Here is a 26,291-nt window from a genome sequence, read left to right as displayed (position 1 = left end):
AAAGGTCCTAAGTAATACATTATGACAGTGATAACTTAAAGGCAAACCATAAAACAAAAACATCTCAATAAGATCACTGTCTCACAATGACTGTGAACTGCTGTATCCATGTGTAGGCACCCCACCCATATTGCAAGAACCATGAACTCTATTAGACCACAACACCTAACCCAGAAATCTGACAGAGATTCCAAGAAGTAGAGGAACATAAATGATTAAACCTGAGATAAGCTGTTTGCAAAAGAGCCCTCCGCTACTATATACCATCAGATAGATTGCATGGCAAATTGATTTTGTAAAAGCAGACAAAGGAAACAAAGTTTGGGATGAAGGTAAGGAAGAACTTTCTAAGAATCAGAGCTACCTTCTAGAACTTATTTTTATTTTTATTTTTATTTTAGGACAGAGTCTCACTCTGTCACCCAGGCTGGAGTGCAGTGGCACGATCTCAGCTCACTGCAACCTCCACTTCCTGGGTTCAAGCGATTCTCCCATCTCAGCCTCCTGAGTAGCTGGGATCACAGGCACGCACCACCATGCCCGGCTAATTTTTGTTTTGTTTGGTTTGGTTTGGTTTGGTAGAAATGGACTTTCACCATGCTGGTCAGGCTGGTCTCAAACTCCTGACCTTGAGTGATCCACCTGCCTTGGCCTCCCAAAGTGCTGGGATTACAAGCGTGAGCCACCACATCAAGCCTAGAACACATTTTTGAAATGCAGTTCATTTCTAGTTGTTTGGACCAGAGGCTGGGAGCATGATACCTGGGGTGAGAATCGCTGATACATGCCTTAAGAAATCGTTTTAGGACAATAGTGCCTCATCTGGGTGCTCACCTGCAGCATCAAGACGAGGTATATGTTCTAAGAGAAGGGTAATATGTTATGCATCAACGTCCTTAATACAATAACCCAGTTGCCTACTGGTGTAACAATGTGTGCAGAATATCATTGAACCTTTCCTCGATATTTCATGGTCACTGTTATGAACATCGATTCTGGGCTTTCCTTTCTTCATTTAATTTACAACATGCTGTCTCTCTGGGCTACCCCTTTGATTTTGACTTAAAATATCTTTGCAGATAAAACTAATGTTTAGATGTCTAGAAGACTTCTTATACCTTTGAACCATTAGAGAGAATATACATATGTATATATATAGAGATATACACACACACGTATAGAGACACATATAAATTCCATATACGCTATACCATGAATCTACCACTCATGTATTTACTATGTATATCACACATGACAGAAAAATAGACAAATACTCACATAACAATGACCTGAGAAGCTTCTTGCTCCTATACCAACTGGCCCAGATAGTTATATATTCTTTATAAGTACCAGCAGTGGCACAACACTTGGGGTGGGAGAAGATAAATATCATCCCCTCCCCTCCCAGGTTTTCCCTCCCCCCTCCACGTCTTCCCTCCCCCCCCCCACGTTTTCCCTCCCCACCACGTTTTCCCTCCCCTTCCACGTTTTCCCTCCCCCACGTTTTCCCTCCCTCCAACGTTTTCCCTCCCCTCCCACGTTTTCCCTCCCCCACAACGTTTTCCCTCCCCTCCCACATTTTCCCTCTCCCCCGACATTTTCCCTCCCCATCCCCACGTTTTCCCTCCTCCTACCGCTGCATCACTAAAACTTCTCCCGATGAGCCAGTGGGAAGGACTACCTTCCAGATCTGGTGAAACAACTGGCCTAGTCTCCTTGCACCCAACATGGATTCAGCTCTGGGAACCCTGAAATGCACCTCTGGTTCCCAGAGGCTCTGTGGCAGGGTCCCCTTTGACTAGGTAAGAGGTCATTTACATTTGATTTTTATTCAAGTCGTGGGAGCTCATAATAGATGATATACCTAAAACCATGCTTAGCCAAATACAATAAACACTGAAAAATACTGAGTAACTGGAAGAACAACTGAATTCCTGTATTTGCTTCATGACTCTGACACAAGTCACCTAGCCTTTGCAGAATCATTTCATTTCTCTGGGGGCTGCACCATGAATCTCCTCCGACCCAATGATAAAAACCTTGGGATTCTCACAGGTGACCCTTCCGTGAGCCATGTCAGGGACGCATCTGCACTTCCTTCCACCTGACATAAATATCAACCCAAACACAGCTGTCTTTTCTCTTTCATGTGGGTCTGTGGGGCCTGACTTCACTGTCTTATTGGGAGATAAACTTGAAGGTCCTGCTACTCCTCACCAATACGGCACAACCCTCTTCAGCCCTCCTCCCGCGCCTCTCTCTGTTGTCCTCCATGCCTCGTCCCTGCGCCTCCATCAGACTCTCCTGACAAAGCCTCCATCAGGCCCACGGTCTTCCTCATGCATCACCCAAGAAGGGGACATCTCTGGAGAAGACCACGCAACCAGGTACCTGCATGCCACACTCAGAACTCCAGACCCCCAACAGGAGACCTGTGCCTGCCTGCCATCCTCCCATGCCTCCATGGGAAGTTGACTGTCCTGTCCCCCAGAATGACTGTCTCATGGCTGTGCTCTCTGCTCAGCCCTCTGCCACTGCCTCCACCGTGCCAAGGCCTCCTCATCTGTCTCTGAGAAAATAGAAGACCTCAGAGGAGAGCCCCTGCCCCTACCCCTAACCCACAGCCTACCTGCCTCTGCCATTGGCTCCCAACCCACAGGCCCTGCTCCCTGTGGCTTCTCATCCCCCTATAGCAGCTGCTTCTCCAGCTTCCACGCATCCAGGGAGCCTGAACCTGGCTCCCTGTCAGGCTCCCTGTCCAGTGTGCTCCAGCTACACTGCTTTCTGACAGTTCTAGGAAGAGACCAAGTACCTTTGTGTTGCAGGGTCACCCCTCCTGCTCTTCCTTCTGCCTGGAGCAGTCTTCCCCTGCTCTCCACATGCTCATCTGCCTTGGGTCCCATGCCTTCTCAGGGCCTTCCATCCACCTGATCTAAAATTCTCTTCCCCAGTCTTCCTATCACAGCCCTGTTGAGTGCCCCACTGCAACTTATCATGCTCAGAATATTTTGCCTGGATACTTGTTTATATTATTATCTCTTTCCCCATTATCCTGTAATAGACGAGCAGCCACATCGTCTCACTAAACAGCACCATATCTCCAGTGCTTGGCATAGTGTCTGACACATGACAGATAGTCAAGGATATTTGTTGAGTATTTCAAGTTAATCACTGATATTAAACATGATGTTCGTAATCAAGGGGTTGAAACTCTACTTAGCTATAGGGAAAAACTGAAACAAGGATCATGTTCTGCCCATTTTCATTAAAAAGTTGAAACTTCTGGTACAGACATATCTTCATCTGGTGCACCTCCTTTGTCATAAATTCAAGAAATCAAAATCCAGAGAGGTTGCGTTTATTTAAGTTTGATATAAGTTTGACCTGCCCAGGATCACACGACAGGTACACATAAGACCCAGGACCAGAGACCAGCTTTCCCGTCTACAGCCATGTCGCATCCTCGGTGTTTGCAAAACATAGGGAAATCTCTGGGCTTCTATACTTCAGGATGCAAACCAAAAGTATGCAAGCTCAGAGAAACCTCGGCAGGTCGTAAATGTTCACTTGACTGTTTTCTTAACTGCCAGAGTCACACAACGGCACCATAATGGAATGAGCGTGAGCAGCTCCAGGCACCGGGCAGGCAGTCCTGCACACTGTGTTTCCATTGCTTCTCAATCTCCATTTGCACTCAGAACATTATGCTCAAAATTCTAGTCTCCCTATTAGCTCATCTGAAGAATTTGGGCCAATTTTGTCGTCCCATCAAGTGAGAGGAAAAGCTGGAAAACTGTATGCAGCAAAAGCTAAGCCACACGGAATTGGCCTTTCAAACTTAAATAAATGCTAGGCACAGGCTTCTCCAGAAGGCAAGGCTCACATACACTTTTCTTGCTACATCACCAGATCACAGTTCCAATGTACAGATTAAGTAGAGATGCCATTGCCTGAGCTTTCTACCTGCAATTTTTATTACAACAAGAGCCACAGTTTAAATTCATCTGAACCAAGTTTGAGATAACTCAGGGTGAATTTTGTAACCCTTGCAAGGAAATGTGGTGATGTTGTCTTTACATGAATGCAGCAACTAGAGCTAATGATTAGCAAGGCACTATTAAGTAGATGTCAGTTCCTTAAATAAATAGATAGTGATGTTTTTCATCAAGACTTTAAAATGTTCTACTCTTAATTTCATACAACAGTATAGTCTCCAAAAGGGTTGTTTTTAAATTATTGTCACTCCTTTATCAAAGGAAAACCTCCCTTTATCAATTGTAATTGATACAATGGGTGAAGCAGTATCTTATTACAATATTTATCCTGTAGACCCAGACTTTACTTATAAAGTTAGCATATAAGAGCTGTGACAGTGTGTTATTTTATCCAAGAAAATTTAGATGATTTGTTGCAGATGATAATCAGAGTCTTATAGGAGCCTCGGTATCCATTCACCAATTTTCATTGAGCCCATACTCTCGAAGGACAATGAAGAACAAGGTCTTATATTCAAGGACTGATCTTGTTAGAGCATCCCAGTGTATAAGCAACACCAGAAGTGAGTTGGGTGTTTCTGGAAACTGTTGGGGGCCACTGTGTCCCTAATTTACCAAATGGCATCCTATTGGCCTCACCTAGGTAATGAAATTGATAGGTCTGAAAAGTGACTGATGTCTCAGAAAACAGTTCAAAAGGTGGAGGAGGCTATGTATCCTGATGCCCCACCACACCTCCTATGTTGTTAAGTACATATTTGTTATGTGACTTGGTTGTTTTGTTTGTTTGTTTGTTTGTTTTTTAAACCACTCCAATTGGCTGTTTTGCCAAAGGCCCTCCATTTGAGCCTGTATCCTAACATTGCCACTCAAGAGAATCACTCCTACACTTGACAAGCACAGCAAAAAAAAAAAAAAAAAAAAAAAAAAAAAAAAAAAAACTTCATAAATATTCCTTCAAGTGATTGCACTGTTATTTCTTACCTTCAGAAGTGTAACTCTCAGCACCCTAGCACAAAAGGACTTTGAGGAGACACCCTCACTCCATTGCTTTTGGAAAGACACTGTCTATGAGCACACTTCTAACACTGACTTTTAGAGCCCAATGCCGTGGTCCTGGAGTAACTTTCTCAGAACTGTAATGAGCCCCTCAAGCCCATTTTTAGAAAGACTGGATTATAAGTAGTTAATATGGTGATGTTTAATAAGCTCAAAGCAACAGGTTTGTTGAATTAGTCTTAAAAGCACACTTTCTCAGCAACTCATACTCTCGGAAGAGCTTTCACTCACTCATTGGTCTTTAGTTTTTCCGCACACTGCAACAATCACAAACATGACATCCAGGACCCAGCTCATCAGCGAAGGACTGGACTGTGGGTACTTACAGCTTCTCCTGTGGCGAATCATGCTGGTGCCCACCTTACGTCTACGAAAACCAACACACACAACACCCCACTCCCACACAGATGGTGAGAAGAGGATACATACCTTGTGTGACAATGGTTGGCGGTTTCAAGACAATGTGCCTTTGGGCCACGCCAACAATGTACGGCAGTAATTTCTCCTGGAGGTCCCCAAAGCTATGGAATTCCGGGACAGTAAACACCAAGTTGTCATCGGTAGCTATGTGCTGAAGCTCTGCCCTGGAGGCGGCCTGGGCTCCGAGGCCGAATGAGAACACGCTAGCCTGCTTCAGTGCTACCACCCCGTAGCGAATCTCGTCACTAGAAGGCCCGGCACTTATGAGGACCAGCACCTGGGGAACCCCTTCCTCCACACGGCTGCCCCCTGCCCGGGTGAAGTGGTTCTCCACCACGAAATCAAGGGCGAGGCCGATATTGGCCAACTCCCCACCAGCAAACCCGAGGGCTTTCACTGCACCCAGAACCTGGGCCTTGGTGGAGTAGGTGTCCAAGGAGAACATGGTTCTGGGTTCATCGCTAAACTGGACCACCCCCACTCGGATCTGCTGAGTTCCAATTGGGAGTTTCTCAAGGAGATTTACAAGGAAGTCGAGAATGACTGCGAAATTGACACTTCCGGTGTTGTTTGATCCATCAATAAGGAAAATAATATCAGCAGAGTCTTGTGCTTTAAAAGAAAGAAATGCAAAAAACGTGAAAGCATTAGAACAAGTGACCACATGCATTATTCAGTGTTCTGACATGTTTCTTTGGAAACCAATAAGAAACACGAAATATGGGCAAACAAAACACATGTTGATGAAGGAATGTGAAATTCTCTTTCAGTTCTGCATTCTGAATGGATAAGAGGCAACCTCGTAGGAATCATGGTGTAAAAAAGGGACATTTATAGCAATTTTTCATTTGTGTCATCCTCATAGTTAAATTTCCAAACATCATATTCACTTTTCTGAGGGGAGAATCTTGGGTGCATATTCTAGAAATTTCCACTAAATTTGTTGGGAAATGTAGTTGCATGAATTGTCCACTACCAAACCTAGCAGGGAAAATCAATGAGTAGGTTAAGAAAAGTTTAGAGATGATTTCTAAATTTTGGTCATTTCCCCTGCCTTCTCAAATGATTAGAAAAATTTTTTATACAAATCCACCGCTACAAAACAGTCACGATTTGGTGATTCCTCAGCCCAGTATGTTGCTCGATGCCTTAAGCAACTATTGTTTCTTCTTTTCTTTAAAAGCCAAAATGACCTTGTACATGCAACTTTGTGAATCAGAACTCAAACTACATTTAAAGTTTTCATGTAAAACACACTTTGATGAAATTTTTGTGTTTTTTTTTTTCTCAAATGATGTTTAGTTGTATAAAACTCAAATGCAGGTCTGGGATCGGGCAGGATGTTTTGTTCATTTATTTTGTCATTGCCTCTATATTCAGTCACCTAATGCAGAACAATGTTAAGCAGAATGATATTAAACCAGTCATGACATAATTATCCAACCTTGTTTTTATGACATCCTAAACTAGTTACCTAGAAGGACCATGAGCATCGAATAAACCCCAATCAGAATTAGCCTGGGGTTACACAAAGGACAGAAAAATAGCTGACCAAGACCTGTTTTCTCCCCCATAATGGCGAACAGAGAATTCCCATCCTGATACTGAGAACGGGGATGTACAACAGCCCTAAGGGAGGAATAGGGATCGAGAAATCTAAAACCCAGGGCCAGAGATTTCACAGCCTTAGTTCGAATGTTTAAATTTGGCTGATTTAAACTCAAGGAAGAGCACAATTATTCTAGTCGATGTTTTTGATAACTTAAGTATGTGTTAGGGACAAGAAGAGATTATATGTGAGCTTATCTATTTATATTCTGGGATTCCAGAAAGATACACTCAGGGTATCATTTTTAAATGACGGTAATATTACAGGTAAGACCATTACTCTGATCTCTGAATTTTCAATGACAGTGAACATTTTATATTTAAAATTAATGTTTCCTTGTGCCAATAAAATTGTTTCTGTTCTCACTGTAGAAAATGATCCAAAGCTTGTCTCTCTTTGGGAGTGAGGAGTTCCCAAATTGAGGAGTTTCGCTCTAGTGAAATTATATCCTTATCCGAGCTCTTCTCATTGTGTGAACTGAAACAGAGATTGCCAGGGTTGGAACTGCTCTCTTCCCTTCCTAATATACACAAAAGTTCCTGACAATATATTTGCAGATTAATTCTTTGCACAGGGAAATACATTAACCAGGCAACACTGCTATCACAATCCTTCTTATAAGATATAACGAGTAGGATAATTGTTGTGCTACAGTAATTGGATCTTGTGTTTTTAGTGATTGCCACACAAAAGTTTTATATAAGACTGGGCCCTTGATTAGAGCCCAAAGCATTTGCCACTGTTCAGCCAAAATATACAATTCCTGAAGGATCTTCAAGAGGGTATGGTGCCCGGGGTTGTGAATTACACAGAAAGCCATAGAAATGGCATACATCATTGTATAATACAGAGGCTCCACAAATCCCACAAAATTCCTCAACATGTCCCAGGCCTAAACCAATGACCTCAAAGGACATAGAAGGGTTTGCCACTTCCTCAGCATATCAAAACATTTAAAAGAAGGATTAAATATGATGAATACAGTCAAGTTTTTTAAAATGATCCCTAAGTCGCAGGATAACACTATTTCTTCTCCATTTGTAACTTACTTTTGGGTTGAAATTTATAATCGTGCAAGTAAGATAAATGAACCCTGAGGGAAAATCCTTGAACATTCTCTTCTAAAAGACTGAACATCTACAGTGACTAGTCATAGAAACACGTTGGATAATTTGTCATCACTGAATAACAACATTATCCTCTTACACACACAATAATGGGACATACAAGGGCATGCTTTGTTATTTAGGAGAGCTGAAGCCTCAAGGGCACACAGGGGCCACGTGTGCTTATGTACAGCAAGGCAGACCGATGACCAATGTTAATGTTACGAGGAATCAGATCTATGCACAATTTGAAAGCTTTAAAGTTGTCTGGTTTTCTGCTTCTAGGCTTTGTGTATCACAGCCTCTATGGTATTTTCTATGGAAAAGTTTTACAGTGTCCAAGGAAAATTCACAGTTTCCTTCAACATCTCTGGAAGCTCTTTTCCTGAACTCACTGGTGTGGGCACAATGCCTTTCTTAGCTCATGTGATGCCTCCTTTTATTAAGAAAAGCAAGTTCACATTCTTATTTCCTATGCAAAACACAAAATTGTAGATATATTTTACAAATTTAAAAATTCTTCATCCTTCACAGAGAAAAGAAATCTGATACCAAAATCCTCCCTGTCACCTTTAGCTTTTGTTTAAAAATAAAGGTTTTGTATCTCAGGTATATCCATTTTTTTAAAGAATGATAGAGGGATTTTTTAAAACACAACCATTAGAGATTGATTATTTGAGTAGAGTTCATTGACAACTGTGGTGATTGTTCAAATTTTACACATATGTGTGTTTTATAATCAAGAACGCTCTATGGGGAAGTTACCACAGGTAGTAAGAAGAGCAGCCCTAATTAACTGCAATTTCTATAATGCCCTTCTAACTGCCTTTCCAAAAACTATAAGCAGAGATGTACTGTTCTTCCTAGGATTATTATTCTGTTTTTGCCGTGGAACATGCAGTGGGACGTGGTACTAGGAGGAATTGCAGAGTGATGTTAATTAGAAAAGAGACATGAACGGATTAATTTTCTGCCCTGGTGCTGCCAGTGGCTTGGACACTAGAAGACAGAGATGCTTTCTTGGCATAAAAACAAAGGTTTTATCATCTGTGTGGAAACACACGATGTTGGTAGTTTCATTTAACATTCATGATGGTAATCTCATTGTTTATCCATTACATAATGGTTAAACATAAAGGTGAACTCAGCTATTTTTGTGAGTATAACAAAACGTCAATAAAAGATGTTCCATTTCTCTACTGGTCCCTTTCACTGTTTGTTTGTTTGTTTGTTTGTTTGTTTGTTTGTTTGTTTGTTTTAGACAGAGTTTCACTCTTGTCACCCAGGCTGGAGTGCAGTGTCATGATCTTGGCTCACTGCAACCTCCACCTCCCGGATTCAAGCGATTCTCCTGCCTCAGCCTCCCAAGTAGCTGAGATTACAGGTGCCCACCACCACACCTGGCTAATTTTTGTATTTTCAATAGAGATGGGGTTTCACCATGTTGGCCAGGCTGGTGTCAAACTCCTGACTTCAGATGATCCACCTGCCTCAGCCTCCCAAAGTGTTGGGATTATAGGCGTGAGCCCCTTTCACTGTTTTTTGATAGGTCTTTGTTATTATCCTTATACTCCAAAATGTGATGGATCAGGGAATTAATGATATTGATACTATGGTAACAAGCAGTGCAGTTCATTGTAGATACCCTCTTGTCATTTCCTGGTAACCTGAGTGGTTTGGGGTGCTCTTGGGGACACCCACCTTTTCCCGTCATTTGGCAGGACTGATGCCTGTGTGGTAATGCCGGGGGAGGCCTGTCATTTGGAAGCAGGGAACACTTTTCAGTGTTTGAACTGCCTCTCACTCCTTCCTATTGAGAAGTAGACCCACTGGGTAAGGGCATCAGCACTGCCAGCCCCGTTAAAGCTGAAATCAGGGGTCACCACTGGGAAAACCATTTTATGAACAAACTGCTAAAACACCCTGGGGCTGGCTAGTTCTGAAACCCTCTTCTTCACCAAGCTCTGCCTGCCCAAGACAGCTGGTTCCTTTCTGCTGATGTCGGGTCATCTCTCTTCAGCTCCTGCTTTCTGAATCCTTGTTATGAAAAACTGACCTCTGGTACTGCTTCTCTACAACTGCTCCATTATTCTGATTGCAATCTTGCAGTTCTTCTGCTGTCTCTCCCATGTGGTCCTATAGAGTGATGTGCACCTCCAAGCCTCAACTCTCTTTTTCCTGCCCCACCATCCCTGTGTATTCACAAGAGACTGACTCTCCATCAGTCACCTGACCTCCTACCTCCTGTCTCAATGGCTGTCTTGGTAGTAACCATTTTTTAAAGTGTAGGAGAAAAGTCTGTTCATAAATCTTGCTTCCTATGATCAGTTCCCCTATGCCATGTGGTTGCCCACTCATTCTTTTTTGATTCAAAGAATTATCCACTTCCTTATACCTACTAAATACACAGAAGAGTCTCTAACCTTCCTATGTGATTTAGTTACATCATGTTCAGCCTGCATCCACACTGCAGGCTCTGTGGTCATCTCCAGACTTTAAGGACTGTATGGACAACGCTTGTGAGCACCAGCCTCTCTGGTTTCTGCAGTGGCTGGCTGTCTACAGTTCCTACACATCTGAGGACTACACTGAGCACCACTGGAAACTCCTCCAGCCCTGAGATTGACCCTTGGAGGTCTCCCTGTCTACACACCAGCAGTGTCTCTGACTTGCATACTCAGCTGTCTCCAGGGCTCTCCTTCCAAACCCTGGCCTCTCATCCTCTGGCTCTTCAGAGGTCTCCTGGCCCATTCTAGTTCTCATTAGCTCCCCACGCTGCCAGGACACCATGGCAGGCTATTTTAGGAATTTACTAGCTACCACTCTGGATTTCCTTACTGAGAAAATTTTCTTCTGTCCTCTATTGTTCCCTCTTTGCAAGTTCCAGTTCTGGGAACCCTTTTGATCCTGGGAGTGCCTGAGACATCTGCAGAAAGACAGGGATCCACACTAATGGAGACGCCCACTGACTCATAATCTCTGATAGCAACTGGACACCACTGCAAATCAGCAGTTGCTTCCTGAACGTTTTGTGACCCCTCTTCACATCCCTATAGCAGCTAATCAAAAATAACTTCAATCCCTCCAAGACCCCAAGCCCCACTGCTCCCCTCCTTTATTGAGATGATGGATGTCAACTCAACTTGAACTCTCTCTCAGTGTGCCTCTTTTCCACCTGAATATCTTGGAAACACAGCCCCTTTTCTCATCCCTTCCCTCCATCTCAGAGAACATGTGTGTCTCCTTTCTGGAGCTCAACTCTCCCCTTGGATTCCTCTCTCATTTCCTGCTCATTCCACCCAGAATTCTCTGCTACCAGCTATCAAATGGCTGCATGGACTGATTTTCTAACAAGGGGAGGGCCCTCTGCTCTGTCCATCACTAGTGAGTAAACTCTGAGCACTCATCACAGTTGCTGTGATATGGTACAGTTTGAAATTTTACTTGTCAAATTCCTTCCCACTGGCCATTTAGGCACTTAGCCCTGGAAGGAGAGCTAATGGACTTAACTGGTTAAATAACTTGTCAGCCAATTGTCTCTGTACACGCAACAGCACATGACACATCAATGCAATGTCCACGTGCTGTCAATACTTCCAGAGTGGCTCTCATCAATGCCATTAGAATTAGAAAAGTCACTGTGGGCACAGCCATGATTACCACATGGAGGACAAGTAAAAAGACCAGACCCACAGCCCAAATGCACAGCCTCCAGCTCTGGCTGTCACTAATCATCCAGGACTCAATTTCTTCCAAATTGATCTAGACTGGGTCATAGCTGAGGTTTCTTGCAATTCCGATTCTACCAACACTCTTAAATTAACTCCATGGAGTAGAAGAGAGGAGCTCTCTGCTAGTCCACCGGACACAAAAACAGATGCCCTCGCTCCCCTCTCAGTTCATGCACTGTCCAACAGGGAGCTTTCCTTAAATGAAACAGATCCCAACACCAGATAGAGGGGTTTGATCAGATGCACATCTCACCACTCTGAGGCTTTCTTTTCTAAGGAAGGCAGAGTGCTTTCTGGGATCATGATATTAGAATGTGGGTTTTTTTAGAGTGAAAATATTAGTTGTTTAGAAAAAGACTCTTCTTGTATGTAGGTGAATGCCCTACTTAGGGAGAAGGCTACGGAAGAATATTCCAAATTAAACCTTTGTTTTTAAACCTGTGAACATTCATCTCTTCCCTGGCCCGTGCGCCATCCAAGCTGTTGCTTTAAGGCCAGCAGTTGCCAAGCTCATCTCCCAAGAACAGCAGGGCACGGCGTAGCTTGGTGGCATTGCCATTACCTGTGATGTCTTTAAGGGTTTCCGTGTCCCCAGCCCTCTCTGGACTCACAGATGAATGCACATAGGACACTAAGTTTCCTACTATGTCATGAAGTGAGGTAAAATTCTCTAGGTTGAACACATGCATATTGACTGGTTCACTTGCTATTTCTTTTAATGCTCCTTCATCTGCATCCTCAACTCCAATTGCAAACACGTTAACATCAGCAGACTTAAGTTCCGCTGAGGGCAGAGCAAGGCCATGCTTCGCGTGTCCATCAGTTAACACTACGATAACCTGAGGGACTCCGTCACCGGCCCGGCTTCCAGCAGCCTTGGTGAGGTGGTTTTGCATTACGTATTCTAATCCTTTTCCAGTCTGATTGGTTCCCCCAATATAAGACATGTTGGAAATATGAGAAAGGACTTCTTGTTTAGTACGATACGTATTTAACAGGAACTCGGTATGTGGGTTTCCGTTGAACTGGACCAGAGCAAAATGGAAATCATTTTCTCCCACAGCTAAGGATTTTACAACATCATATAGAAACTCTCGAACAAGTTGGAAATGTTCCTCTCCAATGGTCCAAGAGGAATCCACTAGAAATATTATATCAGCAGCGGCACCATTTTTGACATCTTTAAAAAAAGACATTGGTTTAGATTTTTCTACTATGTAAGCAATTACTTCCTATCAGTGCAAAGCCTTCCTAAACAAATTTGGTTTACACTATACTGTAACTAAACACTTCGCACCTCACTGGTAATACAGGAAGGTAGATTCACTTACCTGGGAACCAGGGACCTGGGCCCATGCACTCAAGAGCTGCTGGTGCCCAGTCACTAGCCCAAGTTCCATACTCAGAGACCACCATGAATGGGCCAGTAGCATGCTCCAGATTGAGGAAACAATTTCCTGGGCTGTCTTTAACTCATGATTTAAGCATGATTCCCTGTGGCAGTTTGAGCCCCAAGACCCACCTGATTAAACCAGAAGGAAGTCTTATCACAGTCTTATCATTTTATAAATTCATTCTTTAGTTTGGAATGTGAAACTGGGCCTTGACAAAAAGAAAAAGTAAAATTGCTCTTTTCCATTCACTAACCCCCAAAGCTTTGGGTAATTTGCAAGAAAAATAAATATAATAAATACATGTTCTTTAAGAGAGGAGGACCTGTGTAAATGTAGAGAAGGGAAAAGACTTATTTTTTCCAGATTTTTGAGCATGAACAAAAGGTACTCTAATTAGTTACTGCATATTTTTCAGAGCCAGAAAAGTCTTCAGAGATGTCAGACATGATCTATCTCGTTTCCATATGAACCCAGTTCTCCCTCAAGGGTAGGAGCTCAGGGTATCAGGCTGTCAGTGGCCTGCCCCAGGAGGTGACCTTCTGCAGCTGTGAGCCAGGCTTGCTCCTGGACTCTACTTACCTCGGGCTGACCTGATGCCCCAACCCACGTTCTTCCTCCATTGAAGTGACACTAGACTTCCCCCCATCTACGAGCAACCTGGCCTGCAGGAGGAATCCCTCAGAGGCCCAGCTCTCTGGGTCAAGGAGAGGGAGACCCACCTCAGTCCTTTCCAGCTTGCAATGCATGAAGCATTTCCCACTTTTCTAAAACCCTGAAATCAAATTCCTGATGGAGTTAATTAGAATCCATGTTTTTAATTCGTTTCGGGAAACAGAAATCTTAAAGATCCAATGATCCTAGATGGAAATGCCTTTCTGCATCCGGAGTTAGAGAGAGAGGGTGATCTTTGTTTTTTTTCAGGGAAAATAGTTTTTACTTTCAATCATTGACTTCTCCCTAGTTTATGTGCTCAGAGACCAGCCAATGCCAGAAATGTGGAAAGTCCCTTCAGGTGGTAAAACATTTGAGATACAAACTTTCCGTTCACATCCAATGTAAAAACAAATCATTTTCAAGCTAATTCCAAGATACCAAACCCAAATTTTAATAAAAATAGGTCATCTCTCACTGGATAAAGAGTATCTGAAAAGGTCTATAAATCCTATAACTATCCTATCTGACTCTCCTATAACAAATGGCTTAGCTACCTTAAAAACATATCTAAGCTCCATGTCAGTGTATGATGTCTAAGATCTAAAATCAAAGAATGCTATTTCTTTTTACAAAATCAGGGACGTTTTTGGCTCTTACCTGCTTGCTGCTGCTGGGCATGAGTTGTGGGAAAGCCTGAGAGAAAGAGGCAAAAGACGGCCACTAAGGGCAAGTGCCGATGTTTCCTCATTTTGAATTTGTCTAAGCACCAAATACGAACCTAAAAGAGAAAATAGGGCAAAGGGAATGATCAGTTTTTGGATCTCATTATGCAAAACCCATCAAAATCCCATGCTTTCCACGTCTTTTTTAGACTTCCAAGAGGACTTTGTATCTGATTCATTCTTTGAACCAGCAGCAAAAGGATGGATGATAAATAGATAGATGATCAATTGATCCATAGATAGACAGACAAAAATAGATATAGATACACACATGTGCACATATATGCATACATAAAAGGAAGGAAGGAAGGGAGGAAGGAAGGAAGGAAGGAAGGAAGGAAGGAAGGAAGGAAGGAAGGAAGGAAAAGGGAAAGGGAAAGAAAGAGAAAGGAGAAGAGAAGAAAGTTAAAGGAAGGGAAGAAATGAAGAAGTGAAGGAAAAGAAGGAGAAAGAGAGGGAGGGAGGGGAGGAAGGAAGAAGGAAGGAAGGAAGGAAGGAAGGAAGGAAGGAAGGAAGGAAGGAAGGAAGGAAGGAAGGAAAAGAGAAAGAAAGAGAGGAGGGATGGTGCGAGGGAGGTAAAGAATAGGTAAATGAGAAGCGAATAGAGCTGTCTGTCTAAGGTGACCTCAGATCTCTTCCTGTTAGCAGAATATAGATCACATGTAATGACGCTACTCACTGTCCTCTCTGGACATTCTTAAACATAGTTCAAAGAACACAATTACATTTTCAGAAAGTAGGCATTCCATAGTAGTTTCTCCACAATCTGAAAATACTCTCTTTCTTTCTCAAATTACAAATGAATGAAAATTTTATCCATTATGAAAGATAGTTTTGATTAAACATATAAATGAGAATTTTTGAATCCAGTGACTATTACTTTGGCCACAGCTAAAAGCTATGCAATTAAACCTTTTTTTCCACCCAAAGTGACGTGGGCAGCAATTTGGACATAGCATATTCCTAAGCAAAGAGCAGAATGGAAATGGGTCAGGAGTAAAGGCACTCATAGGCACAAAAGGTGTCAGGTTTTGACACCCAGCTTAAGTTTGTAAGTCGTGTTTAAAAGAACCTCAGAGGAAAGCTTCAGTTTATAGAGAGAACAGGCTTTGCCCAAATCACACCAAACGCAACCCAACCACACAGCTGGGACCATGCCAAGCCCTGTCCGTATTCTCTATTAATATTTAGCACTTTTCCTCCGCAGAAAATCTGCCATATGCCAACCTCCAATCTCACAATGGAATGAGCCCAGGGTGATTTAATTAGTAAGACTGTGAAGGCAGACCTGGAGGCTAACTGCTCTGTTGCACAGTCTCCCACACCCACGGGCCTCTGGGGGCCGCACACATGATGCCCGACCAGCCAAGTTTATGTTGATATGAGCTCAGTAGGTGCATTATCAGACCTTTCCCCTGCCAACACCTTCTCTTCCTACCACAAGATTTTGCGACAGCCTCTTCACTCTCCAGTCTCCAATCTAAGAGATCAGCTTGGGGGCTGGGGTCTCCCTTAAGACCCCTCCAGAGAGCTACCCTAGGTCTTTCTGTCTAGGCTGAAGTCCCCTTGCTGAGACAGCAGCTTTTTCTCCTCTCCTTGATGCAGGATTCCGGTTTCCCTTAACTTTTTCTTAGACCACAGCCAGGGCTGCCCACAGGACCCTGTGCCCTGAAGGGCCCCATGCTCAGTTTGATGCTTTGATGTTGCTATCTTGGAATTCTTAAAACATTTGAACAAGAAGCTCCTTTCCATTTTGCAAGGATGTGCATGTCAGTGACTCTTCTTACCCAGACTGCAGAGGTTCCCCAGCTAGGAGCTCTCTGGTCAGGGGTTCCCTTTGCAGAGGTTTGGGTAAGAGTACCGGGGAACAAGGACATTGGCAACACAAGTAGGCTAGGATGTTATCAAACCACCATTTTGGGTGCCATGTTATCAAAAGTTATTCAGCATCTACTATGTAATAATTGCAGTTTTTCATAATTTTTCATAATGTGTCTTATTTATCTTTACATTATCCTCAGAGGTAGATGCTGATCCTCATGCTTATAGGAAAAAATGGGGGTGCAGAGAATAAGTGGCCAAGGTGCACAACTATTCAAAGACACCTTGGTGCTTAATAGCACCTGCCACACTGAGGTTCATAAGATGAGAGGATAAGAAGAACATTTTTATTCCTCCATGAAAACCCCATGATTCCATAGCAACTTTTCAATCAAGTTCATCAGCCTGAACTTGGACATTTTAGGAATCAGAAAAGGAGCCAGTGATGTTGGGGAAAGATAAGGTGCTTGGAATCAGATAAATCTGGATCCTGGATCCACCACACCCTACCTGAGGCAGGTGGTATACTTGCTCAAAGCCTCCATTTCCTCCTCTACAACAAAGAGCAATGATAGCCATGCCTCTCTTCCAGCCTTCTGTGAGGAGCATGTGGCAGGTTGTTCAGTAAATGCCTGACGCAGAATGGATGGCAAGTGAACTCTAACCACCATTCTCCAACAACTTAGGTTTCATCAGCATTTTCCAAAGCACATTCCATGGAACACCCATTCCATTAGATGTTCTAAGGGGAAAAACAGGCATTCCATGAACAACACAGTTTGGAAAGTGCTAAATACCAAGCTTCCTTCTGGAACAGTGACAATATACGTTAATGTATAGCAGTTCTGAAAAATAAAGAAACCTGCTGTACTTGATTTAACCCAGAATTCCCCAAACATATTCCATCAACTATTCCTCTCCATGCATCTAATTTTGCTAAGTTCTTACTCCTCTGAAGCAGCAACCAAAGGCATCTCCACCTGCCCAGGCCTCCACTGAGCCCAGGTCACTGGGCTTGCAAATATCTGTTCTCTCAGACTCCATTAACTGTAAGTGGGACCCATGTCCCTTGATGGTGGAGCTCGCTGCCTCCCTGTCACCAAGTGAGAGAATTAGAATGGGTAGACAATTGACATTTCCCCAGAGAAGCCCAGGGGAAGGACCAGACTCAATCTCATTATCAGCATGAACTTTCATGACACTAGTTAATATTGTCATTTTTTCTTACACTGAGTTTCAGGAAGTACTATTTGATATTGGAAATAATATAGTGTAGGCTACAGTTAAATTAGAAATTCCATTTGATTTAAGAAACTGAAATACATATAATCTAGGGAGATGGAGTTATCATCATCATTTCACTGTTAGGGTTTGAAGGTTAAAAAGAAGTCTGTTTCACAGATTACAGCATGTAAAGGCATTCAGCATCAGTGTGAATGAAAATCAAAAACATCTTTTTGGTTATCAAGTATATGTCAGATTTTGAAATGTGACTTTTTTCATCTTATAATTCTAAAACCCCAAATGCTTCTAAATTGGTTTTATATCCCGTGCATCAGGAATAATTTGACAATTCCTTGAAGAAAGCAAGGGGAAATGAGAGCAAATCAGGCACGTGAAACTGTTTATACAAGACTTTGGAAAGACTGATGAGACTCCATGAGATCTGTAAGAAGTGAGGACAATAACACACCAAGAAACTGGATAAACTAGAAAAAAAAATAGATATTTGTTTGAAATATACAATCCACCAAGACTGAATCATGAAGCAATAAAAAAAATTTCTGAACAGACTTAAAACTAGTACAGGGTTGAATCAGTAATCAAAAATCTTCCACAAAAAAAAAAAAAAAAAAAAAAAAAAAAAAAAAAAAGAGCCCAGGACCAGATGTCACTCTTGGAAAATTCTACCAAACACTTAAGGAAGAATTAACACTAACCCTTCTCAAACTGTTCTCAAAAAAATTAAAGAGGAAGGAACACTTCCAAACTCATTTTTATAAGGCCAGTATTATCCTGAAACCAAAATCAAAGACATGACAAGAAAAATACAGACCAATATCCCTGTTGAATACTGATGCAAGAATTCTCAGCAAAATACCAGCTGACCAAATCAACAGCACATTAAAAGGATTATACGCTATAACCAAGTGGAATTTAGTTCTAGAATGCAAGGATGTTTCAATGTATGAAAACCAATCAATGTGATATGCCACATTAACAGAATGAAGGGGAAAAACATTATCATCTCAATTAATGCAGAAAACGCTTTGGACAAAATTCAACACTCTTTCATGATTTGAAATAAAAACACTCAACAAACTATGAATAGAAGAAAATTACTTTAATACCATAAAGAACATATATTAAACACACACAGCTAGCATCATACTCAATGGTGAGAAACTGAAAGCTGTCCCTCTCAGAGCAGGAAAAAGGCAAGTATGTTCTCTCTTACTACTCCTATTTAACATAGTACTGGAAGTCCTTACCAGAGCAATTAGGCAAGAAAAATAAATAAAATGCATCCAAATTGGAAGGAAGAAGTATAATTAACTGTGTTCATAGATGACATGATCTTAAATGTATGAAATCCTAAATACTCCAAATATTTTTAAAAACTATTAGGACTAATAAATGAACTCAGCACAGTTGCAGTATATAAAATCAATAAACAAAAATCATTTGCACTTCTATTCACTAACAACGAACTATCCAAAAAGGAGATTAAGAAATAATCACATTTATAATACCATGAAAAATAATAAAATACTCAGAAATAAACTTAACCAAGGAAGCAAAAACCTGTGCACTGAAAACTATAAAACACTGTTGAAAAAAATTAATAGAGACACAAACAAATGGAAAAGCATCCCATGTTCATGGATTTGAAGACTTAATATTGTTAAAATGTTCATACTACCCAAGGCAATCTACAGATTCAAAATCCCAATGGCATCTTTTGCAGAAAAAGAAAAACAATACTAAAATTCATATGGACTCTCAAAGGACCCTAAATAGCCAAGCAATAATGAGGGGGTGGAAAATAGCAGAGCTTGAGACCTCACACTTACAATTTCAAAAGATATTACAAAATGACAGTAATGAAAACAATATGATGCTGACTTAAAGACAGACATATGAACCAATGGAACAGAATAGAGAGCCCAGAAATAAAACCTCATATATATGATCTTTGAGCTTCAATAAAGCCACACAATAGGGAAAGGATAGCCTCCATTGTATAAATGTTCCTCAGAAAACTAAAAACAGAATTATCATATAATTTGCCTATCCCACTTTTGGGTATATCCAAAAGAAATGAAAACAGGATCTCAAAGATATATTTGCACACCCATGTTCATGTCAGCATTATTTGTAATATCCAAAAGGTGGAAACAACTTAATGTCCATCAATAGATGAGATGAATAAAGAAATTAATTTATTTCCACAGTATTTTATAGTTTTTAGTGCACAGGTTTTTTTTCTTCCTTGGTTAAGTGTGTGTGTGTGTATATATATATATATGTATGTATGTATGTATATATACACACACAATGGAATTTTGCAATTATGAAATTGATTATAGATTCCCAAGTCTGCTTTATCACAAACAAAGAGTATTCCAAGATTCTGAAGCTCAGCCACACTCTGAGCATAGAGTATGGCAAAATACCTGTCTGTATCATTGTAGGTGTGTAATAAATATTTGTTAAATTCATTAACTGCTATTCCTACAGTTCTCCTAGGACTTTGCACTGTTATTACACCACTTATGCTGTAATTTTCTTTATTTCTTTTTCTCTTTTTCTTTTTTTTTTTTTTTTTTTTTTTGAGACAGAGTCTCACTCTGTCACCCAGACTGGAGAGCAGTGGCATGATCACAGCTCACTGCAGCCTCAACCTCCCAGGCCCAAGCAATCCTTCCTTCTCAGCCTCCTGAGTAAATGGGATTACAGGCACACACCACCACACCCAGCTGTAGTATTGTTAGTAGAGACAGGATTGTATTTTTAGTAGAGACAGGATATTGCCATGTCACCCAGGCTGGTCTTGAACTCCTGGGCTCAAGAGATCCTTCCACCTTAGCCTTCCTAAGTGCTGGGATTACAGGCGTGAGCCACGTGCATAGCCTACTGTATTATACTAAGTCTTATACATGGCACATACAAGGAATATTAGCCTTATAAAAGAAGGAAATCCTTTTATCTACTACAACATGGATGAATCTTGAGGATATTACGCTGAGTGAAACAAGTCAGTCACTAAAAGACAAATACATTACTGTGTAATTCCACTTATGTAAAAGAATTTAAAGTAGCCAAAGTCTTAGAAAAAGAACTTAGAATGGTGTTGGCCAGGGGCTGTGAGGAGGGGGGCAGTTGTAGTTACTGTTCCATAGGTATAGAGCTTCTGTTTTGCAAGATCAAAAAGTTGTAGATATCTGTTGTACCACAAGGTGCATATAGTTAACACTGCTGTACTGTACACTTAAATATAGTCAAAATAGTAAGTTTCAGGTTATATGGTTTTTACCACAATTAAAATAGAAATGAGGACAGGAAATATCATTTGCCAGGTTTTAAAAGTATGGGTAACTACCCCTAAAATGTAGCCATCAATTTAACAGGAATGATGTAATTGCAGCCTCTTTTCTGAGATGTGATAGAGTTTAAGAGTTAAGAGGAGAAAATAACACAACTAAACATCCTAAAGTGTGTCTATATGCCGCTGTATTCAAATAACACAATGTTTGCCCTTAGTTCTAAATAAGATTTGGAAAGAAAAGAAGAAAAGAATATATGTCATGCAAAATGTTAGGGTTTGGCAAAGAAGATCAGAGTCTCATGAAAGTGGGAAAGAATCTAATATTAACATTCAGACCCAGTGCAAATATGGCTTCTGCCCTGACTTTATCCTCTGAGCTTTGGAATCGGCTCCACCCAAGGCCTGAGCTTTTGTATCTCTATCTTAACCTTCCTTTCTCTTTTTTTTTTTTTTTTTTTTTTTTTTTTTGAGATGGAGTCTTGCTCTGTCTCCCAGGCTGGAGTGCAGTGGCCGGATCTCAGCTCACTGCAAGCTCTGCCTCCCAGGTTCACAGGTGCCCCCATGGGCTCTGCAAGTCTTTATGGTTGTCTGTTGCGTCACACAGGAATTCCATTTTCCCCATATAGCTAATGAAATCAGGGATGAGGATGATCTAATGTTCTCAGCCTTGCCATCTGAAGATTGACAGCAGAGGAGAGTCTGCCTGGCTGATGAGTGATGTAACTTTGCCATGAATGGAGCAGCGGACTAGTGTCCAGATGGACCACTTAGCAAAAGTAGAGGGAGAGCCACAGAGAGTTATTGAGACTGCCAGTCAAGGACAGGAGCTAAGTGGGTGCAAAGGAAACCTGAAGCTCAGTCCCATGGATTTGCCATGAAATTCCTCCTGACTGAGGTCAGGCCCAGAGGGAGAAGCTGTAGTCCAAATCGTGTGGCCCAGCTATGAGGAAGATGGAACACAGTGTGGGCCTTAAGCCTGACCTGCCAAAAATTGGTGAGATGGAGACAGATGAAGCCATAAACAAGGCAATGAACACCAGGACCCATGTGGCTTTGGATTTCCAAAAAAAAATCAACAAAAAGTACCACCTGTGTTGAAACAAATCTACCCTGTGATTCAGATTCTGAGAACTTGAAGGCGTGATCTCAGCAGCTAAAACAGAACCACCTGTCAATACAGTGGTCTCTTGGAAATATATCAACAGTGAGAAAGGAATACTGTTCTAATGATGCTCAGGAGGCCAGCCATCAACAGAACACATTTCTTTCTGCAGCAAAGTGACAGCAATGATTGGTGGTAATGGCAGCATTGCAGAAGCTCAGCCTGATTTTTTTGCCTTACAATGGTCACTGCCTTTTGGACATGGATATATGTTAACACAATGTAGAAGAGCAGTCTCCAGTGCTTATGCTGTGGTTTGACAATGCTCCCAAGTTTTAGCATAGTCCCAGCACAGCAGGGCTCAGGGACCCCTGACAAGCTGGACTGCCCATTCTCCTCCCTCCACTTAGGATGACCCTACCCCCACTGTGCTACAGCCCCATCTTTGCCCCTTCACTCTCTAGGAATCCCTCAACCCCATGCAACCCTGGGAACCTTCCAGACCTTTCCACCAAGCTCTACCTTTCTTCCCAACAGTCTGTTAGACCCATTCCTGATTCTTAAAAAAAAAAAAAAAAAAAAAAAAAAAAAAAAAAAATTGCAATATCTAATTTTTTGTATGACCTCAATTAAATAACGATATACACTTTAGAATAATATAAAAGTACATTTCATATGTGCTATTCTTGATTCTTTCTATCAAACTGGAGGGTCAATTTTTGTTAGCAAAGGTATAAACTTCGTGCTAGATTCTTTCCAGGAAAATGGCCTGTTCTTTCCAAAACAAACTGCATTATTGTAATTGGTCTAGATCAATGTTTTAATATGGGATCAACAGATTCCAGGAGTCTATGATCCTCCCACAGTTGAGTGCAAAATTGCATCTGTGGATGAGGGTTTTTCTGGGGATAAGGGTCCATGTTTGTATGTGATTCTAAAAGGCAGTTGTGCCACTCCTCACCCCCCAAAGTTTAAGCATCACTGCTTCAATTAAAAATTTTAATGCAAATCTTCAGGAAGATCCAGTTCAATTATTTTAAATGTTTAATCCATGTTCAAGAGGCATGATTTTAAGCGGTAATCTTGTTTGTGAATAAGAACACAAGAGAAGCTCTTTGTAAAGCATTCAGCTTTGTAATCCAGGTGGAGAAAATAGGACATGTGATAAGATGAGAGCTGTCCCCTCACTGTTGAGTCTGGGATGGGAAGACTCCTCTGCAGGGAGCATTGACAAAGAGCACAAATGAATTATGCCTTGAGCAGGTTTTGCTAATAGTTTTCTTTACCATTCCCATCCCTCACACAGTGAACACCTTTGAATCCACTGTTTCTGTCACATAGAAAGTATTGAGTGGGCTCACTCTGGAGCAATTCCAAAACTACCTTTCTCGTCTTCCAGAGTGCTCAATACAATCTAAACAGTTACAAAATAAAATCTGGGAAGTCTTTCTAAGACGTCACTCACTTACTTCAACAATTCTGTGAGTAAAACAAACCTTTAGTTCATTGAAAATCATATGTAAAGATTTTTATTTTCAAGATACGAATCTTTAGAAGAGTAACCCCCTCAATGGAGATACTTCCCATTGGAACACAAAGTAATGGAACAAATACACTGTGCACAGGAATTATTTTATCCAGAATATATCCAGATATTGAGGGAAGAGGAGGGGAAGGAAGAGAAGGAAAGGAGCCCTTCCAGTTCTGAAAAGGACGGGAGATGATGCCTGTAGGACAATGTGTTATCCAGGCTCCACTGATGACTCAGAACTCATGTGGTTCAGCTGAGCTGAATTCCCAGGTGGGAAAAACGCCTTTGGCCCCACACACTTTCCTGCCATCATGCGGGAAGCAGGTCTTGTGGCTCGTGGGCTCCCAGCCCAGTTGTTGAATATTTGCTGATATTTTCATTTGCAATTAACTCTCTTCTATTGTTTATCATGTCCTGGAGTCTCCATTTATATAAAAAACGAAATTCCCTGGCAGCAAATTTTGGAGAACTTTTTCATTTAGATTATTACAAGATGTCAAACACCATCTCCCCAAATGACCACCCGCCCACTTCAACGAGGAGGAATGAGGCAGCCATCCCCGCTCACTGGCCGACACCACCCTCCCCGAGGAAGGAGAGAGGAGAGCGCTGGTAACGCTTCCTGGGCTTCTGTCTTGTGGGTAGAACTTCACATCCTCCTCCCCACTGCCCAATGGCTGATTTCCCTCCATTTTAGAGCTGAGAAATTGAAACCCCAGCAAGCCAAAGTGATTGTTCAAAGCTACCTAGATAAAACAAGGTAGAACCAGAAACCTAACCCAAGTTAGCATTTCCAAAGCTCATGGGAAGAACCCCAGGAAACCCTAGAGGCTGTGCCAGATTTGACCCAGATCTCAAGGAAACTCCGCATGTCTTTTGGGGAAGAAATAGACTTCCTTGGTGGTGACACACCACAGATTCTATGTCAGTAGAATTCGGCTGTCTGCTATCATTCTTTCAAATATGAAAAAGACTAAGAATTGGCTACTTGAGACCCTTGGGCTGGAAGGGGTCTGTTCCTTCATCCCAGATTCTGTGTCCTAAAGGCAACAGATTCAATAAGAGACATTCATCACATTTTCATTCTCATCTTTCTATTTAGGATTATTCATTTTTTTGTTTACTCTGCCTCATTCTAAAAAGGATTTGAGGTGCCTTTTCCCATCTAGTTTCTATCCCTTTGAAATTTAAAAGGATACCTTTCATTACAAAGGTTGCCCTACATGGCCCTTCAGCCTGAAATCATGTTCAATCATATTCCAATGAATATGATTTCCCAAGCTATCTTGCAATTTTGTAAATTAGTTTTCATTCAGCCTACTCAAAACCTTTTTCATTTTCCATGTCTGGAAATCTTTTTTAAGAAAGAGACACACACATGCATACAAGGAAATAATTGTAAAACAAAGACTCAAATAAATCTAGAGCTCCATTTTGAAGCCATTTTTTTGGTTTTCTCCAAGCACTGCTTTTTAAAATCAGTCTGTCCCTCCTATCAAGTTCTGGGACTTCTGTTAGTTCCTAATTGTCCTGGTTAAAATGGGAGCACTAGAAATAGTCAAAGACCACAGTGGGAGAGCCGTGCACACTGACTGTGAAATAAAAAGTCAAATTTCAGTAAATTCGAGGCACTCATCCACCCTTGCCTTTGCCACACCCGTTCCTAGACTGTGAGAAGGAGTGCCCATTTCTTTCTCTTTTTCTCACTCTTTCTCGTTTTGCCTGAATCCTGGGAAAGGAGTCCCCATTCTTTACCTCAGGGAGGAAGCTAAGAAAGGATTTATTAAGTCCTGCAGTTAGGGTAGGAGGAGAGTGGAATTTAATATGCTCTTGCTGTTTGAAAGACCCAAAGGAGAATCCTCAAAAGTAAGTGTTTTGGAACAGCTCCAAGAAATACATCAAATTTTGGTTTTGTCCTGTTTATTTAACAACTTGGATTTCATATTTCTTTTTTACTTTTTTCATTTATTTATTTATTTATTTATTTATTTATTTATTTATTTATTTTTTGAGACAGAGTATAGGTCTGTTGTCCAGGTCGGAATACAGTGGCACGATCAGAGCTTACTGCAGCCTCAACTTCCTGAGATCAAGCAATCCTCCCACCTCAGCCTCCCAAGTAGCTAGGACTACAGGTGTGTGCCACCATGCCTGGCTAATTTTTTTTGAATTTTGGTAGAAACAAGGTCTCGCTATATTGCCCAGGTGGGTCTCAAACTCTTGGGCTCAAGGGATCCTCCTGTCCCAGCCTCCCAAAGTGCTGGGATTACAGGCATGAGCCACCACACTGGCCTTCAAATTTCTATTCTATGAAAATACTCTAGAACAGTGATTTGTTTGACTCAAACTGAATGTGCCTCCTGTGATAGCAACATTTTAAAACTCTTCTCATCAGGCAGGGTAACTAGACCTCCTTTGTTACCTACTGGGGTATTTTGTCACCTACTGTGTCCTTGTTAGATATGGAGTAGCCAATTTGAGATCTTCGGCTCTTCCCGGTAAAATCTAACAAAGCAACACCTGTCCTGCCACTCGTGGATTATAACAAAGCAATGCAGAAAGAGAGGGCCTGGACATCCCCTAGCAATGCCCCACTCT

At 41.6% G+C, this 26,291-nt stretch overlaps 1 protein-coding gene across 6 annotated transcripts in view; it reads right to left on the bottom strand.

The window, feature by feature from the left end:
* The window catches only part of COL6A3 (collagen type VI alpha 3 chain), a 91,745-nt gene that overhangs the window by 58,779 nt on the left and 6,675 nt on the right, over positions 1-26,291 (bottom strand). For 3 of the 6 annotated variants that reach the window (XM_030916462.1, XM_010357930.2, XM_030916463.1), the window contains 3 exons: positions 14,626-14,746; positions 12,483-13,100; positions 5,484-6,086 (listed from right to left, as the gene is read on the bottom strand). In XM_030916462.1, coding sequence (XP_030772322.1) covers positions 5,484-6,086; positions 12,483-13,100; positions 14,626-14,716 — 1,312 coding nt within the window. In that variant the 5' untranslated portion in view covers positions 14,717-14,746. The remainder of the gene's footprint in view (positions 1-5,483; positions 6,087-12,482; positions 13,101-14,625; positions 14,747-26,291) is intronic. The other 3 variants (XM_010357926.2, XM_010357927.2, XM_030916464.1) reach the window with 2 other exon arrangements.

Source organism: Rhinopithecus roxellana, chromosome 14 (assembly GCF_007565055.1).
Source record: "Rhinopithecus roxellana isolate Shanxi Qingling chromosome 14, ASM756505v1, whole genome shotgun sequence".
Classification (NCBI taxonomy): domain Eukaryota; kingdom Metazoa; phylum Chordata; class Mammalia; order Primates; family Cercopithecidae; genus Rhinopithecus; species Rhinopithecus roxellana.
The sequence above is the reverse complement of the archived record's forward strand: the minus strand, read 5'-3'. Positions and strand labels throughout refer to the sequence as shown.